At 34.1% G+C, this 19,225-nt stretch overlaps 1 protein-coding gene across 4 annotated transcripts in view; it reads left to right on the top strand.

Annotated features, from left to right (window-relative positions):
* The first annotated feature begins 9,444 nt into the window (after positions 1-9,444).
* Positions 9,445-19,225, top strand: part of LOC126761032 (SEC14-like protein 2) — a 28,031-nt gene continuing 18,250 nt past the window's right edge. Inside the window, exons 1-2 of one of the 4 annotated variants that reach the window (XM_050476919.1) lie at positions 9,445-9,792; positions 10,085-10,236. In XM_050476919.1, coding sequence (XP_050332876.1) covers positions 10,186-10,236 — 51 coding nt within the window. In that variant the 5' untranslated portion in view covers positions 9,445-9,792; positions 10,085-10,185. Of the gene's footprint in view, positions 10,012-10,084; positions 10,237-19,225 lie in introns of all 4 variants that reach the window. The other 3 variants (XM_050476918.1, XM_050476917.1, XM_050476916.1) reach the window with 3 other exon arrangements.

The following is a 19,225-nucleotide window of genomic DNA, read 5'->3' as shown; positions in this document are numbered from 1 at the left end:
GGTAACGAAGAACTGATAAGAAGCATGCATCAGCTTTTTTGAAAAATTTGGTCGGACGAAAGCATACCCGACGATTGGAATTTAAGTGCGCTCGGACCCAATCCTCAAAAAAGGAGACCCCACAGTCTGCGCCAACTACCGTGGGATAAGCCTCCTCAACATCGCTTATAAGATTCTGTCGGGCGTATTGTGGAAAGATTAAAACCTAACGCACTGATTGCAACTTATCAGTGTGGCTTCATGCCTGGAAAATCAACAGACCAGATATTGGCCGTGCGCTAAATCTTTGTAAGACCCGTGAAAAGACGATCGACACACAAAACGTCTTCGACGATTTCAAAGCTGCTTTTGACAGCACAAAAAAATTTTGTATACCCGCAAAACTAATACGGCTGTGTAAATTGACGTTGAGCAGCACAAAAAGCTCCGTCAAGGTCGGGCATGACCTCTCCGAGCCGTTAGACACCAAACGACGTTTCAGACAAGGCGACTCTCGTGCGACTTCTCGTGCGACTTCTGCAATCTGCTCTTGGAGAAAATAATTCGAGCTGCAGAACTTAATCGAGGAGATACAATCTTCTATAAGAGTATACATCTGCTGGCGTACGCCATTGATATTGATATCATTGTCGCCTAACAACAGCGCCATACTAACGGACTCCAGACTGGATTAGGAAACGAAGCAAATGGGTCTGGTAGTGATCGAGGGCAAGACGAAATATCTCCGGTCATCAAACAAATAATCGGCGCGCTCGCGACTTGGCTCCCACGTCACTGTTGACAATCATAACTTTGAAGTTGTAGATAATTTCTTGGAGCCACCATTAACAGCAACAACAATGTCAGCCTGGAAATCCAACGCAGGATAACTCTTGCCAACAGGTGCTACTTCGGACTGAGTAGGCAATTGAGAAGCAAAGTCCTCTCTCGACGAACAAAAACCAAACTCTATAAGTCACTCATTAAATATATGGTGCAGAGGCATGGACGATGACAACATCTGAAGAGTCGGTCTTAGGAGTTTTCGAGAGAAAGGCTCTGCGAAAGATTTATGGTCCTTTGCGCGTTGGTCACGGCGAATATCGCATTCGATGGAAGGATGAGCTGTATAAATTATACGACGACATTGACATAGTTCAGCGAATCAAGAGACAGCAGCTGCGATGCCTAGGTCATGTCGTACGTATGGACGAAAATACTCCAGCTTTGGAAGTATTCGACGCAATACCCGCGGGGAAAGCAGAGGAAGAGAAAGACCTCCACTCCGTTGGAAAGACCTGGTGGAGAAGGTCCTAGCTTCGCTTGGCATTGCCACGTGGCGAAAAGAAGAAACGACTGACGCGCTGCTGTTAACTCGGCTATAATCGCGTAAGCGGTGACTACGCCAGTAAAGAAGAAGAAGATATGCCCTGGACCTTGAAGCCCTTAAAAATCTAAATGTATGCGAGCACTTTATGTCCATAGAACTCTAGGACTGCTACAAATTGGTTATCCACTTTATTTATAGAGACTTCTAGTTGCTAAGAGCTTAATCAAACCAACTTTGGTAAGAAAGTATATAAACACTTCTGACCTTGAGCACTTTTTCAACAGATGTCGAAGTGTTTTAAAAACTTGAAAAGTCGGTAGTTTTATTTATATCAGAACGCAGATTTAAACTTGTAACCCCAGGACCTTTTCATTTAAGCTTTAGCTACACGACATGCAAAATGGTTTCAAATATTTTGAAAATTTCTAAAGATTACCGAAGGTATTATTTGTTCTTAATATGTATGCCATCCTCACATGTTTATGCTTGTGCACAGAGTATATGTAGATAAATTAAACCTGTCAAACCGGCTGTTACCGCAAACACAACAAAATTAACCAAAAATTGCCAGTTTGGGGTTAGAACACAAAACTAACAACAACTCTAACACAACAAATCATTACCATACCATAAACTCATCGCTTCCATGTTGCCCACTCTACACAAGGATATATCCCACTACTCGCATAACAACAACAAAAAAGCAACACAGTAGTCCAGCTTAAGATTCGGTGCAAAAAATTAACATTTTCTTGTAAAGCAAAAGCAACTAAACCCACAAAGTACCGCAAACGCACACATGTTAAACGGACACACACATACATACATGGACACCTACATCCCCAGACATACAAAATAAACTTATGTTAATGGTGGCAAAGGGGTGCGGCAGATGGCGATGTAAAAGATTTACTCTTTGAAATATTTAACGCCATTTAACAATGGTAAATAGCCATGGATGTGACCTCTAAAGGATTTGCAAATGAGGTTTGTCGAAATTTTGGGGATTGTGGGTTAACCGCAATGTTGTGGTCGACGTGGTCATTTCTGCCCATTTATTTGCATATATCATTATCATTACATATGTGTATCCTTTACTAATACATAAACGTACTTAGTGTTTATACTAGCAGTACCAATATGGTACCGTCTTACTTGGAGGCAAATAGTCGAGGGTTTTCAGTATTAAAGATTTTAACCGCTTAACGATTTTGCGCAAAGCCGCAGACATTGAATATATGGATACCGATGCCTGAGGCTGAATTTTTTCCGAAAATAGCGTTCAATCTATGAGATTTATTATTGAAATTCAGAGAAATAATATTTTCCCGATAATAACGTGACCTTCTTTTAAAAATATGTAAAAACGACAGCAATTAAATACAAGCTCTCATTTACCAAATATTAGGATTTTCAAACTTCTGTATGATTTTATATGTATCATATACTATATATGTATATGGGTCAATTCACAATTCACGAGATACTTTAATGGAACTGAGAGCGCGTCATTTTCTAATAATAATATGCTAATCTAATAACTGATGCCCAGAGCATATTGAAATTATGCAGGGAACACTTCTCCAGTTCGCTGAGTAGCAGTGAAAACATCACACCAGGAGATGGCGAACCCGATTCTCCAATCGATGACGATAGAGCAGACGTTCCATTGCCTCTCCATGAAGAAGTTCGAATAGCAATTACCCGTCTGCCAGCCGAGCTATTCAAATACGGCGGCGACGAACTGATAAGAAGCACGCATCAGCTTCTTTGTAGAATATTTAAATTGATTGAAATTTAAGTGTGCTCTGCCCAAACCACAAAAACAGGAGACCCCACAATCTGCGCCAACTACCGTGGGATAAGCCTCCTTAATATCGCATATAAGATCTTATCGAGCGTAGTATGTGAAAGAGTGAAGCCCACCGTCAACAAAATGATTGGACCTTATCAGTGTGGCTTTAGGCCTGGAAAGTCAACAATTCAAAATATACACCATGCGTCAAATCTTGGAAAGGACCCGTGAAAAGAGGAGCAACATACGCCACCTCTTCGCCGATTTAAAAGCTGCTTTTGTCAGCACGAAAAGGAGCTGCGTTTATGCCGTTTTGTCTGAATATTGTATTCCTTCAAAACTAAAACGGCTGTTTAAACTGACGTTGAGTAATAGCAAAAGCTCCGTCAGCATCGGGAAGGACCTCTCCGAGCCGTTCGATACCAAACGAGCTTTCAGACAAGGCGTCTCCCTTTGTGTCGACTTCTTCAATCTACTCCTGGAGAAAATAATTCGAGCTGCAGATCTGCAAAGCAAATGGATCTGGTAGTGAACGATGGCAAGACGAAATATCTGCCGTCGTCAAAAAAACAGTCGTTGCGTTAGCGACTTGACTCCCACGTCACTGTTGACAGTTATAACTTCGAATTCGTAGATAATTTCGTCTATCTTGGAACCAGCATTGACACCAACAACAACGTGTGCCTGAAAATCCAACTCAGAATAACTCTTGGTACTTCAGTCTGAGTAGACAATTGAGAAGTAAAGTCCTCTCGACGAACAAAAATCAAACTCTACAAGCCCCTTATTATTCCCGTCCTGCTATGTAATGCGGAGGCATGGACGATGACAACATCTGATGAGTCGACGTTACGAGCTTTCGAGAGAATGGATAAAAATACTACAGTTCTGAGAGTATTCAACGCACCTACTTGAAGAAAGCAAAGAGGAGGAAGAAGACATCCATTCCGTCGGAAAGACTAGTTGGAGAAGGACCTGGCTATAGTTGAGATCTGCAATTGGCGCCAAACAGCGAAAAGAAAGAATGACTGGCACGCTGATGTGAACTCGGATACTTCAATAATAATTCTTTAATAATATCAAAAGGTATTCAAACCGGACCTAATACTCCTCATTTTATGAGTTCCGAGTTTCGAGTTAATTTTTTCTCAAATAATATTCAGTTCATACATGGAAGTCAGTCAATTTCATACCTCAAAGCAAATAATTGTATTTCACCTTCATTTTAAATAAAGAGTAGCTCAGAACGCAAGTACGCAAAATCTAAACTCAAAAAAACTGAAAAAGTCAGCTTTGTCACCTACCGGAAGTTTGCAACGTATTGGTGTGAAACTTTGATAAATACAATAACTGTAAAAGTAGTAATGTATATACACCACTGTTTGCGTCATTATTAATGAATGTGTCTACAAGATGTAGCATCCGCTGTAAGTACCTAAAAGCACAAAACCATATTCTGGTGCAAGCTTTTGACTCGTAATGGTTTGTATCTTGACTAACAAACTTTCTCAATATACCACATAAACGCTAACGCTTTTAATGCATACAATGCAATACTCGTATGTGACTCATTTGTTAAATATGTAATAATAATTATTTACTATTACAGCATAGTGAGTTACTAATACTAGGACAATATTTTATTTTCTTATGAGTTAATCTAATTGATTTTTATAACAGCAATGCGAAAGCATAAATATTATATAGTATATAATAAATACAATTTCCTGTCTGATATCGGTTTAGAACACAATCTGCGTCTTGAGAGGCGAGAATGTTTTATGTGTGCATATTTTATAACCTCTTTCAAACACTGATATGAAATAATCCGCAATAGAGAATTCTACGTCTTCTAAAATCAGCTTTCAAAGCAAAAATATATATTTGCATTAAGAATAATTTACACAATTACTTGAAACAAATTGACAAAATATTACTCATGGTTGGATGATTGTACTTTCAGAAATCATATACCAGATTCAGGCGTCCTAACCAGTGCAGAGTCTTCAAAGTACTGACTATCCTCTCTAATAAAAAGGTGTCAATAGTGAAGGAATGTCCTTATCTCTGGCATCGAATTAGTTCATGATTTGACTTGTATGGGTGCCTGGCACAGCGGAATTGCAGGAAACTGAAAGTCTAATGAACTTGCTACATCAATTATTTGAGTCTCACCACCTCTAGAATGGGATTCTAATGGATGTTTCGGTCTCAGGCAAGCACGACAAGCGCAGGTCGGCGACTAACAGTTGTACAGTCGCAGGATCTTTCTGACCTGTAACAGTTCACCTTTCAATATTTGTTTAAATTCTAATTGAACACTATTCGGTTGGGGTTCTTGCGGCAACATTGAAATTTCAAATGCCTGTTGCATAGACTGCTTGAAATACGAGTAGGATGAGATAGAATCACCTCAATATTTCCTTCTCGAGTTTCCCACCTTTGCCAGATAAAAGCTAAAATACCTCGTATATCAAACAATTAGACAACCAGGTGAATAAAAGTAAGTTTTATTAGACCTTCAAGGGACTGAACATAGCAGCCTAATTGTGATCTCGGCTATATTGGGGGTCAGCCATCTAATCTAACCTACTCATAACAGCGTTTTCAATGTTTCAGTTCTGTGTTGCAAGGCTGGTGAACTTGTTACATCAAGCGAATCGGCATGTCAATAGACTACTTAGGTTTCATGTTTAGACTTCATTGCACTTTTTCTTGCAGAAGTGTTTCAAACAAGAACTTAATGTTGACAAGCGATCTACAACTGACCAGTTGCAAATCGAAATTCCGAATAGTAAGGCTGACTAATATTGTGAAAGATAAAAAAGTGAACCGATAGGGTAGTCTTTACAAAATGATAGCGCCGTGGCCATATGCCCGCAATTTCGTTCAAGGGTCATACAATTTGCGAACTAATAAAGTCAAAATATTATCAATTTCAAATTCATAATTCTTTATTTTATATTGACTTCAGTCATCCACCACATGCGAACTATTTATACATATAATTATATATGTATACATATATACATATTTAATTACGTCTTCGTGTCAAAGCATTTTTATCACTAAAGGATAAAGCTTAATCGTTTGTATGGATTTTAATTACGCATTGAACAACTAAATGTTCACAGTAATCGGCAGATATCGTTTAGCTTTAGTATACTATTATAATAAGCTGAACAGAAGAACATATATTTATACCTTGAACGGGGTATATTTGACACGAAGTTCGTAACACTCTGAAAGAATGGTAGGAGTACCTATGTATATAAAATATTTACATAAACGATCAGTGTGACAAGTTGAGTCGATTTAGCCTCGCCCATCTGTAAATCTCAAATTTCACACACTTTTTTTCATAAAAAGCTCCTTATTTCATGAAGTCCCCGATATCAGACTACTATAGCTGCCATACAATCTTATCGATCAAAATTACATACTTGTATGGAAATATTATTCATTTGACAAATGCGGAAGACTTTATTTTTAACTTAAACACTTAGAAGCCGTTTTTTCGGCCTTTCTATTGGAAAAAATTAATACTCTGTGGATCAACACCTAACATGAGGTCTTGAACTAAATGAATAATAAGTTCTTTGTGTTTGGTTTATCTTGCCTATAAAAAATAAACAAGTAAATATTGGGTGACGTTGCTCTCAATTTCTTGCCGAGACACTCAATATTAACTCTTTGTGTAGCATTCTTTGTTAATTGTATTGTTTGTTTGATAAATGAAGAATATCACTGCATTATAACAATAAAGCACATACATGTGTATATAACTAACATAACTATATACAACTGTAAGCCACTGCGTATTAACATTTATCAAATAATATTTTATGGAACTGAGACTATACTTACCAATAAAGTTGAGCCCACTTGTAGCCGCACAATATTGATTACGGTAAATTAAAATGAAATAGGGAGACTCTACAAATACATATTGACTTTTTACAGTAACCGTAAACTAACATAGACTCTTGACTGTTTGCATTAACAGTTTAAGGCCGTATAACTTTACGGTCGTTACAACTTCAAGAACAACAACAGCCATCAACTGAAAACCGTATTTAAAGAACAATAAAGAGCTAAAATGTGAATAAAAATATTTTTCCGCGTCTTTTTGGCTGGCATCTACGCATATATAGATGTATATCATCTACTCTTTCTCTCTCTGTATTTAACAGATACCCATTTTACAGATGTATGTAGGTATTCACTTTCCAATGCAGATGTTAACCAGATTCTTCAATAAATATAAAGCTCGACCTAAATGCATGTTAGCATAACCACTTACAAACCTATTGTACATATATACAAATATACAGATTTATTTATTTATTCACTCTCTGTATGCGCATGCAAGCAAGAGACGTTTAAACAAGTGAGAGTGCAGAAAATCGAGAGTACAATAATTAAGAAGCAACATGCAAAGAACTTTTTGAAATTATATGTATAAAATGAAGTTGCCATTTTGGAAAAATTTTATTTAAAAATTTATTGTGAATGAGTATGTTGTTGTTTAGATTACTTAATATAATTATAACAATATATGCACAAAACATTATATTTGATTTTAATACCAAAAGATATGTATTTACTGTTATAACCTGAACGGGGTGTACCAAATTTGCAAAGAAGTTTGTAACATCCAGAAAAAAACGTCGGAGATCCTTTAAAATATACATATGAACATATATAAATGATCAGAGTGACGAGTGTCTCGATTTCAGTCAGCCTCGCTGTTCGTCCGCCTGTCTGTCCATACACGAAGTTGTCCCTCAGTTTTTAAGATATCGTTTTGAAATTTTGCAAACGTCATTTTCTCTTCAAGAAGCTGCTCATTTGTCGGAACTGCCGATATCGGATCACTATAGCATATAGCTGCCATACAAGCCAAATGATCGGAGTCAAGGGCTTGTATGGAAAACTTTCACATTTAACTATGTATCTTCACAAAAGTTGGCACAGGTTATTTTCTAAGATAATAATGGAATATACGAAGAAATTGTTCAGATCGGTTTACTATAGCATATAGCTGCCATACAAACGGAATAATGGAAATCAAGGGCTTGTATGGAAAACTTTCGCATTTGACGTGGTATCTTCACGAAATTTTACATGGATTACTGCTTAAGGTAATAATATAATCTCCGAAAAAATTGTTCAAATCGGATTACTATACCATATATGTAGCTTCCATACAAACTGAACATATAGTACATATGTGTAACATATGTAGTTACTAAAAGAAATGCATCTGTGAAGAGTATACTAGCTTCGGTGCAGCCGAAGTTAATGTTTTCTCTTGTTTCTATAATCATATAGTTATCTAAAAGTAAGGTAGCAATTCATTTAACTTCATTCAACTTTTTGTTCTAATATATGTAAAATCGATAAACGAAAAATATCTCTCTCAAATAAAAATTTAAAGCTTTACAAAATTCTGTATATTTAAGCTAGAAAAGCTTAAAGATCTTTACTCTTAGAATTTTTTATATAACAGTTGAGTCAGATGGCAGCTCCTTCTTTAAAACAATTCTTTGGATATTTAATGTGTACTACAAATAAATGACATTAATACCCTGTAGGAAATGTAATATTGTGATCTTATAAAGCAACTGATTTTACTTAAGGAGTTAGCCAGTGTATAGTTCTCAATAAAGCGTAATTCCAATAATTTATTGTGAAAGCAAGAAGAAAAGTATTTAAGTTTAAGTGATTAAAAAGTGCTTTGAAATGTTTATTCAAAATGACGGTCAATCTTTGGAATCATCTTTTCCGAGAGCACCCTAGACACAGAAACAAACTAAAAAACAGATTCGTAATATATGTACATAAGACTTACTAGTAAACTAGCTTTGCATCAATCGGTTTAGAAAATAAACTGTTTAAACTCAACAATTGACAATTTAATAATGTTTTAGGACCGTAAAATGCACTTTTTTGAAAATTCTTTACAGACTTGACCCTTAGTTATATAGTCTGTAAATTGTCTATGTAAGCATATTATACAATTAAAGAGCCACACCACCTTTGAATGTCATCTTACTTCAATTTTTTTTAAGAAAGCTACGAAAAGAATATAAATTACATATTTTTTATTATCATTTTGCTTTGGGTTGATACTTTTCCTATGATCTTCTATGTTATATATGTAGTTATATAATTAAAAATATATTTATTCACATCTAATATTCAGAGCAGTACCGAAATTTCCTTATCCACCACCAAGCAATTTCCTACCGTGCCACTACTTTTGTGGCCATCCACCGCGTCCGATAAGACTCGCGCTCGCGCATTTCACGGCAACTCAGCTGTAGTTAGGCAACAAACCAACAGTCAACAGCCAACAGCCAAGAGACAAGTTCACTACAAACTTTAATATGCTTGGCGGCGTTTAGCATAGACTCTTAATATACCGATGCATAGCCGAGTTCCGCATTAGTATCTAAAACCACGCGTAGTGAAACAAGTTCTGGAGTTGCAACTCAAACTTGAGAATAAAAAATTATTTAATGTTGCTTGACTAAGCCAATGAAAATTAATTCAGAAAACAATAAAATTAAGTAAATGAAAGCGAAACTCAAAAATCGAAAACAAAAGTGAAGAAGATGCTGAGACATTTTGACGCGTAAAATCGTGTGTGTTAATGATATTACTGAGATCGCTGTATTAAATGGTAGTAAGCGTGAAGTAAAGAAATTACGTGAAATTATTCCTCTAGTGTTAGACTACTAAAGCTAAAGCAGCTACTAAAGAAAAAGCAGCAAAACTTCACAGTACGTGAGCGTTGAGCAACCCGCCAATGACCGGCTAAACAAAAAAATCTAATTTCAGCCAGTTTGACCATTTAGCTTTTTGCGCTCCAAGAGTCAAGTGCATGCGCTTAGAGAACAACGTTTACATACTTACAAAGACATTTACAAAACGAAGAGTCATTTGTTATTAAAATTTTTACACACCACTTGCAGGTCAAAAACTAAATTACCTGCGAGTAACCACGTACTTACATTAACAGATACTTAAGTAGAACTATAATTACTATAACTACCATATATACTGTACAATCAGCATGTCCGATATACCAAGTATTAGCGATGCACAGGAAACTGCCTTGAAGCAGGTGAGTTAATTGATTGATTTCTCGGCATTAATAAGCGTTAGTAAGCACAAATATAGACTTGTAAGTGTATGTATGTGCTAACCGAATGGTTTTGTACTTGTAAAATACATTAAACTACTAAGCAATTGGCGCGTTCAATGTTGTCTTAATCACTTGTTGAGTGAATAATAATAAATAATAAATACGTGCAAACCCTGTAGGGAAAATGGAGGTTACAGTTTAATAATTAGTTTTTACTGTTCGGTTCTTTACCACAAAAGTAGTGTAAATAGGTCAAGTCACATGATTTAGAAACAATTGGTAAGCACATTTCTTAATATGTGACCTGGTCTACGAAAAGGGGGCTAACGTGCGAAAACTAGTTTTCTGGGAAAATCTGTTAAAAATAATCGTCAGTTTCTCGTTATCTCATTAATCCTTTTCATTACTCCTTTTTTTGACACCTAAGCCCCCTTTTCGTAGACCAGGTCACATATGATAATTTTGCGCCGTCCTGTTGGTATCATTTAGCACATGGATGACTGACATTGGCTTTGGCTTCATCCAAGAAAGACAATTAAACTTGATTAGCTTTGATAGACGACAGCCCTAATTTGCATTAGCGGGCATTAAACAAGATTTTCCATTTTTTTAACAAAAATTTTCCTTACAGAACGTGAATTTTGGAAACAAATTTCCACGATAAATAAATGTTCATGAGCATTTTTCGAAGTATGTCGAGCATAAATGTCAAATGCATATGTTTACTTTGACAGCTAATTTAACAGTTACCACCCTGGAAAGTTTGTACCTCTAAAAAAGACAATTTGTAAAGGTAAAGGTAGAGTACAAGGCTTTTTAAGTTTATAAATGAAATTTTGAGAATGAAACCTCAATTTACCGATTAGAGAAATAAAACTTCTAGAAATATTAAATTCATTAATTCCTACAAGTCAGCTGAACAAAAGCACATTTCCATATACATATTTCAAGTGTCATTGATTTTATTGCAATTACCCGCATGTTGCATGCATAACAATTTAAATTATTCATTCTTTATATTGTTTTCCTATCATCTATTTTCCATATCATTAATTGTTATACAAACGAGTATATATGAATATGTTTGCATTTATTGGCGCCCGCCCATCCAGTTTGGAGAATTATGCAATTCAACGCACACGTTCTAAATTCTAATAGGAAAAAATATGTTCTTAAGACTAAAACAATAATAATTAGCAATTTAACTAGTTTTTGCAGTCAATTAAGAAAAGTATTTTAATTCCAATAGTTGTTTGCTGACAGCTATTTCCTACTCTTGAAACACATTAATAACCAGCAACAAGTGGTTCACCTTGAAAATAAAAGGAAAACCTCATTAAAGAGTTGCATAACTTTTTCTTTGTTATATATTTAAGATAATTAAGTAGCATAATTTAAGAATAAAAACGCATATTAAAGAATATAATAAGTATGTAACAAATAGTATTTAAATAATTCTCAGTATGTAATAAAATTTTTAAGAAAAAACACAAACAACTTTCGAGTAGATCGCGATTTATGAATCCACGATGCTGCAGTAATTCTGACTTTCTATGTGGCTGAAACCTAAACAATTTTTTCCTTCAAAGTGGCATTTGTAAAAAAAATTGTACTTCATTTGAACTGACTTTTTTCCAGCCAACCTCGGGGCACGCTGAAACAAAATCGAATTTATGGTATTGCTTAACAGAGTAATACAGTAATACTTACGAAAAGAGGGGCCAATATTGCTATCGTTAAAAATTAGACCTTCTTATTACCCCATAATGCTTTTCTCTCTTGTAACAACCATGTGAGCGTAATTTCTCACGGAAATACTAAGTCAGTGAACTTTACATAGCTAATTAACATAAATATTTGTTTGGAAATAAATAAATGTTAGCCCTAAGTGTGCCAACATGCATCTTTCATTAACTCAGGAAATTTAGTCACTTGACCCTTAGTAGTAGTAAGCATCTTTAGATAAAACTTTCAAATACCCCTTAAAACAACTTTACGATTTCTTCAAAATTTTAATATTTGTAAGTAAACATTTAACTTCTCGTACCCATTTGTTGTAAAACCGTTTATCAAATATATAATTGTAACATACATTTGAGCATATGTACTATATATAGAAATTTGAAATACGTACCACGGATAATACGTACCTAAATACATAAATATTAGAGTTAGTCTAAAAATTAACCTCTCCAGTTTATAGGTCAAGGTGAACAACCCAACTTCAAAGTACATTCATAGGCAATTACCTAGAAAATTGCCTGATGAATATTTATTTTATAAATCAAACACGTGCCATTTAGAGAAATAATTAGACGTAGTGATTAATATGTAGAAAGCAAGTGCCAACGCTTTACGAGTATAATTGTCGACTCATAAAGATTTACAGCTCTTCTCGATCTGAAACTCTAGGCTAACTTACAGGAAGCGCAAATAAAGTTTTAATTTTATTCGTCCGATGCGCTGTCTATATATAAAATTACATTTCCAAATGTTGTAGTCAAGGATTGTAGGGGTCAAACCATTACCATTTACTAAAATGACAAACCTAGCTGTACGTGATGGAACATTTTTAAACTCAAATTCGTAATCAGGACACCTCATATACCCCACAGATATCTTAACACATCAGTAGGATGTTCATTTAGATTTTTTGAGTAGTGCGAATTCAGGATCGACTGTTAGAATTGGCATCGGCCAGTGGTCGCATTAATACATAAACCTATGCAACTGTGAAAGTCGAATGCTTCGACAATCTCATAAATACATACATATGATAGTATATCTTAGAATAGAACTCTTTATTAATGGTGTCAAATGTCTACAGCCGTATTATTCATAGATGCAAATGTTTAAAATAGATCGGTATGATTCACAAAGCTTATGAACTGAGAGTGGTTTTATTCCTCTAAGTTATGAAATTTTACTCAAAGCGGCACTAAAGATATTGAATAGAAACATGTTCAACACCAAAGGAATAGTAAATCTGAGTAGACAATATTTTATGAATATCGTATAAGTTTAAGAGATTATTTTCTGTGAAATTAAAAACTTCTTAGCCAATTATCCCAAATACTATGTACACGCCACTTACACTTTATAAAATTTGCTGAAGCGCCTTCTGCACCATTTCGCATAACTTGTCTATCAAATAGAGAATAATACAGTGAAATTGTTTCTGGATATTTTCTGGAAGCTTTCTCAAGTCAGAAATAGAAAAGACTAATTTGCGCATTATACATATATTCCTATATTCATATTAATTTGCATATATCAATATCATCTTTGAAACATATTACAAGTGAAACAGAGTGAAGCCAAAGTAAACAAACACGATTTTTTTTTCGTTCAATAACATAATAATATTAGCAAAGAATAATTAGATAAAAAGAGCTTAAAAGCATTCTAACTTCCCATAAGAAGCTGCATATTTTTACCTATACCAATATACTAAATTTGTGAAGCAGTTAATACAAAGTCGAACGCTCTTAAATAATAAAGAATAAAGAAAAGCTGACTCATGATTACAGCATTTAATGAGGTTTCAACAGAAAATGCTACGGACAGCTGATTAATCACTATGTAATTTATACTTGTATTACGCTACTACAAGCACAATTTAAATAATTTGTATGTATGTATACATATATAACCGTTATCAATCATCTTTTCTCACTTTGGATTGTTATATAGAAGTTAAAAGCAACAATTAAGTTGTTATTGTTTAACACATTTTTAATTATTTTATTTTTATTTTATCTATGTACATATAGTTATAAATTTTCATTTTCTCATTAAATACATACATACTTTTTACATATATATGTATATAAACATATTTAAAAACAAATAAAAGTTTTATGTTCTGCACTTGGTTTGGTTTTTTGCCGCGTTACTCTTGAAACGCGCATGAATGTGCTAAATCGACGTTTACGGTGCCAATTCAATTTTTTCCAAGTCCAACCGGTTTTCTAAGTAGATTTCCTTAACTTAGTAAAGCGTCAGGTATTTCTTTATCTTTTTTTCTGCGCTTTGAGAATATATCTTGGCGTTTACATTTTTTTGTTTTGGTTTTCAAGTCTGCAATTAAGTTAGTAGCCCAGTGCTTAACTAAATAAATTAATTGTATCTTGGAAGTGTCAGTTAAAGTTTAGTTTCTTATAATACATTTTGAAATTGAAGTTCAATGCCATATTGCATGTCAATGCTAAATATTATTACCTTGTAGCAGATTTCAAGCCATTCTAATTAAAATATTTGTTTACGTATATTAGTTGAGCAGTAATATATGTATAGCAATAAATCTGAATGAAATCCTTCCTTCCTTCATAAGTAATGTATCTGCATGGCAGTAAATTGGCCATAGACGGTTTTTATTTTTTTGAAATAAGGAATTTCTAATCCATGGAACAAATCCTCAGTGAATATTTCGAGGAAAGTGCGCTGTTTTAACTAGTCTAGAGTATATCCTCTTAACCGAATAACAGAACCGTTTGAATAATTAATTGAAAGGGATAAAGTCAGCATAGTTTCTACCATAAAGTAAAAAAACATTATTTTTGCATTCAATTTTATATTTAATTAAGCGTTGTTAAAATTTTTCGATTAAGTTCAAACATATAATCACAGAAGCCTTTGTAGCACAAGTTTAAATTATATTTGATTGTTCTGCTTTCCAGTATACGAGTATACCTAACTGTTCTATTCCCTAAGTACGGAATATGAAGACCCCAGTATCTATAGTTGACCATTTACCGAAAATATAGGTCAATGTGTGAGATACAACTATAATTGAAATTCAGAGAGAACCTTTTCCCAATGAAAGTATGTATGTTTGTCAAAAATGGTTTGAATACCGTCAATTTACAATATTTAGCTCCAATATTCTTAATATACAGATTTTCGACCTTCCAGATGACTTTATACCGCCAACATGTGGATTATCTTAATAAAAATCGGAGCGCGTATTTTCCTCATAACAGTGTATATTTAGGCCTAAAAGTGATAAAATCGGATGAAAACATGGCCTAGACCCTATATAGCTTTTAATAGAATTTTCGAACAGCCAACTGACTTTACTCAATATAGATTGCGGCATGTTAATAGTATGTGGTATTGGCTAAAGTAGATAAAATTTATGGAGTATGATTTAACATAATTCTTGCTTTGTTTGTCATCCATTCACGATTTCGTGGAGCAATAAAGTTGAACCTTTTCGCTGCATTTTCAAATATTGCCTACAGTTGTAGGTATTTAGCCATCTGTGATCCTTGCAACATGCAAGAGTATAAAATTTTCGGTTACATCCATACTTAGCCATTAATTACTTGTTTTCTTTTTTGTTTTGATTATGCAACATTCTTAGTAATGCTTTATATTTTCAGCGATTTCCTCGCAAAGTTAATTTCAATAATTTTAATAGATGTAATGTTGTAATGTAATGTATGTCTACCAAATTTAATGTGTTGTTTCAAGCTATAATGCTCCGAATCATTATATAAAATGTAAAATATTTAAAAAAGCAAATATGTTAAAATTATTACTACCTTGATAATGTGTATCTGGTATTCACTTAGAGGGCTAAAATCAGTCCTATAAACTATGCCACAAAAAAGCTTTATAATTAAGTCGCAATTCGACTGTCACTCTCTGAAGTTGGAACAATCTCCCGCCAATGGCGTAAGAGGTCTTTGATTTTTGTGTGCGGTAGATTTATTTAAAACCTTAAAAGCCGAGGTTAAGGAACTTTCTATTAGAAAAAGTTGTACTGTGTGGAAAATCTTTTACGAGGTGTGTTCAAAAAGTATCGCGAAAGTCATCTCAATGGAAGCTGCCGTACGAACCAAGACCGAAAAAAGCGCGCCAAATTCGGTCGAATGTGAAAGTTTTGCTGACAGTTTTCTTCGATTGCAGGGGCGTGGTGCATCATGAGTTCTTGCCACAGGGAAGAACGGTTAATAAGGAATATTACTTGCAAGTTATGCGCAATTTGCGCGAAGCAATCCGTCAGAAACGCCCTGATTTGTGGAAGAACAAAAATTGGCTTTTGCACCGCGATAACGCCCCTGCTCACACATAGTTGCTTGTGCGCGACTTTTTGGCCAAAAACAACACACTAGTGATGCCGCAGCCACCGTATTCCCAAGATCTGGCCCCCTGTGACTTTTTCTTGTTCCCTAAACTGAAGAGGCCCATGAAAGGACGACGTTACGCTTCTCTTGACGAGATAAAGACGGCATCGAAGGAGAAGCTGAAGAAGATAAAAAAAAATGATTTTTTGAAGTGCTTCGAAGATTGGAAAACCGTTGGCACAAGTGTATAATATCTCATGGGGATTACTTTGAAGGGGACAAAATAGATATTCATGAATAAATAAATAATTTTTGAAAAAACACAAAATTCGCGATACTTTTTGAACACACCTCGTATTATGAGATCTTGAACTACATGATTACTAAGTTCTTTGTGCTTCCTTCATCTTGCCTATAAAGAATAAACAAGTAAATTTTGGGTGAAGTTGCTCTTAATTTCTTGCCGAGACACTCAATATTAACTATTTGTGTTGTATTCTTTGTTAATTGCATTGTTTACTTGATAAATTAAGAATATCACTGCATTATAACAATAACATAAATATGTATGTACTCATATATATATAACCATGTACATACAACTGTAAGCCACTGCGTATTAACATTTATCAAATAATATTTTATGGAATTGAGATTATACTAACTAATAAAGTTAAGCCCACTTGTAGTCGCACAATGGTGATTACGGTAAATGAAAAAGAAGTAAGAAGACTCTACAAATACATATTGACTTTTTACAGTAACCGTAAACTAACATAGACACTTGACTGTTTGAATTAACAGTTTAAGGCCGTATAACTTTACGGTCGTTACGGCTTCAAGTTTAACAGAAAACAACTTAAACCGTATTTACAGAACAATAAAGAGCTAAAGTGTGAAAAAAATTTAAATTTTCCGCCGTCTATGGATTGGCTGGCATTTACGCAAATATATCATCTACTCTCTCTGTATTTATAGCCCTTAATAGATACCTTTTCTACAGATGTATGTATGTAGGTATTCACTTTCCAATGCAGATGTTAACCAGATTCTTCAATAAATATAAAGCTCGACCTAAATGAATGTTAGCATAACCACTTACAAACCTATCGTACTCGTATATGCAAATATACAGATTTATTTATTTATTCACTCTCTGTATGCGCATGCAAGCAAGAGACGTTTAAACAAGTGAGAGTGCAGAAAATCGAGAGTACAATAATTAAGAAGCAACATGCAAAGAACTTTTTGAAATTATATATATAAAATGGAGTTGCCATCTTGGAAGGATTTTATTTGTAAATAATCTTAAAGTTATTGTAGATAAATATTTATGTATGTTATGGTTTAGATTATATTAAACCATGATGGATTTCGATTAAAATAATTGAGCACAAAATATTAGTTTTATTTTTGACATCAAAAGATATGTATTCACAATTATATCCTGAACAGGGTATATAAAGTTTGTCACGAAGGAAACGTCGGAGATCCTGAACTATCTTATCTTAATCTTAATTAGCCATATACGTCTGTATATCCGTCCATCTGTCTGCATATATGCGAACTAGTCTCTCAGTGTAGGAGATATTTGCTCATTTGTTGGAACAATTAAAATTAAGCACTTGTATGGAAAACCTTTTTATTTGACGAAATATCAGCACGAAATTTGGCGTGGACTATGCAAGCAAACCCATTTTATTTTTCTACTAATCTTGTAGCCTACGCTACAGAATTGAGCTGAAAGATCGAGAATACTACAGAAAATGTCAAGAGCAAGGCCAGGGATACAATGGAGCATCTCTTTTGAACTTGTCCCGCATTGGGGGCTACTGGTAAAGGTATCGATAGTGAGCCATGGAATCTATTGGACTTTGTAACTGAACTCCATCAGGACCAAAAAACTCATTAGCCTACCAGACTAACCTAACCTAACTTAATTTTAAAGTTAGATAACATTTTGCTGAACTTTTCTTGATTTTCTGTAAATAATTATAAATTATCTGAGAAACAGCGAAATTTTAAAATGAAAAAAAAAAAAAAAAACAAAAATAACACATTCTGATCTGCCTACGGTAAGAAATAAATATATTTTGTAAATAAGCATTAAAGCTTTTAAAATTTATACACAATTTTACAAAACTACTAATTTTGTTTCTGCAAGCCCAAAAAACCTTAGAGGTTTTCGATTTCTCAACTTATTTGTATATAGAATATGAGTGATATGGCAGCTCTCTCTTTAAAATAATTCTATCAACATGAAATGTGTACTACAAATAAATGACAATATTACCCTGTAGGAAATTTTGTAATGCTGGCTCATAAGGCAAATGTCTTATACTGACATTTGGCTTTAAGCCTATCTAGAGCCTTAAAAATACATAGCTTTGATAATGCATTCTGGAAATTGGAAGAGTCTGTCACCCTGTTTTAAATTTGTACTGTATTTGAGTTAACAATTAATATTAATTTGTATGTTTAATAAAATTTTAATTAAAAATGTCGCCTACTAGGCCAAACTTTCGAATAAATTTTTTGGAATTTCTAAGCTAACTATTGATGATAAATTTGTTTTTAGTTTATCAATTTACTTTCAGAAAACTTGCAAAAAATTTTACGTGTTGAAATGACTGATCTGAATGCTTCGACAAAACAGTAGACTGAACAGGAAACAATTTATTTTTCACTAATTTATCAATTTCTTAATGTTTTTAAGACCCTAAAGTGTACTTTAAATACAAAAAAATATTGTTGAGATTTTTATTGAAACCTAGACTAGATTTATATCTATACTGCGTAATGTATCTATGTGAGCAGATACAATTAAAAAGTTACACCAACGTAGAGTCTCAAAATCTGCAAATTTTAATTTTTTTTTTTCAAAAAGTAACGTACAT

Source organism: Bactrocera neohumeralis, chromosome 6 (genome assembly GCF_024586455.1).
Source record: "Bactrocera neohumeralis isolate Rockhampton chromosome 6, APGP_CSIRO_Bneo_wtdbg2-racon-allhic-juicebox.fasta_v2, whole genome shotgun sequence".
In the NCBI taxonomy this organism is placed as follows: domain Eukaryota; kingdom Metazoa; phylum Arthropoda; class Insecta; order Diptera; family Tephritidae; genus Bactrocera; species Bactrocera neohumeralis.
This window is presented reverse-complemented; position numbering and strand designations above follow the sequence as displayed.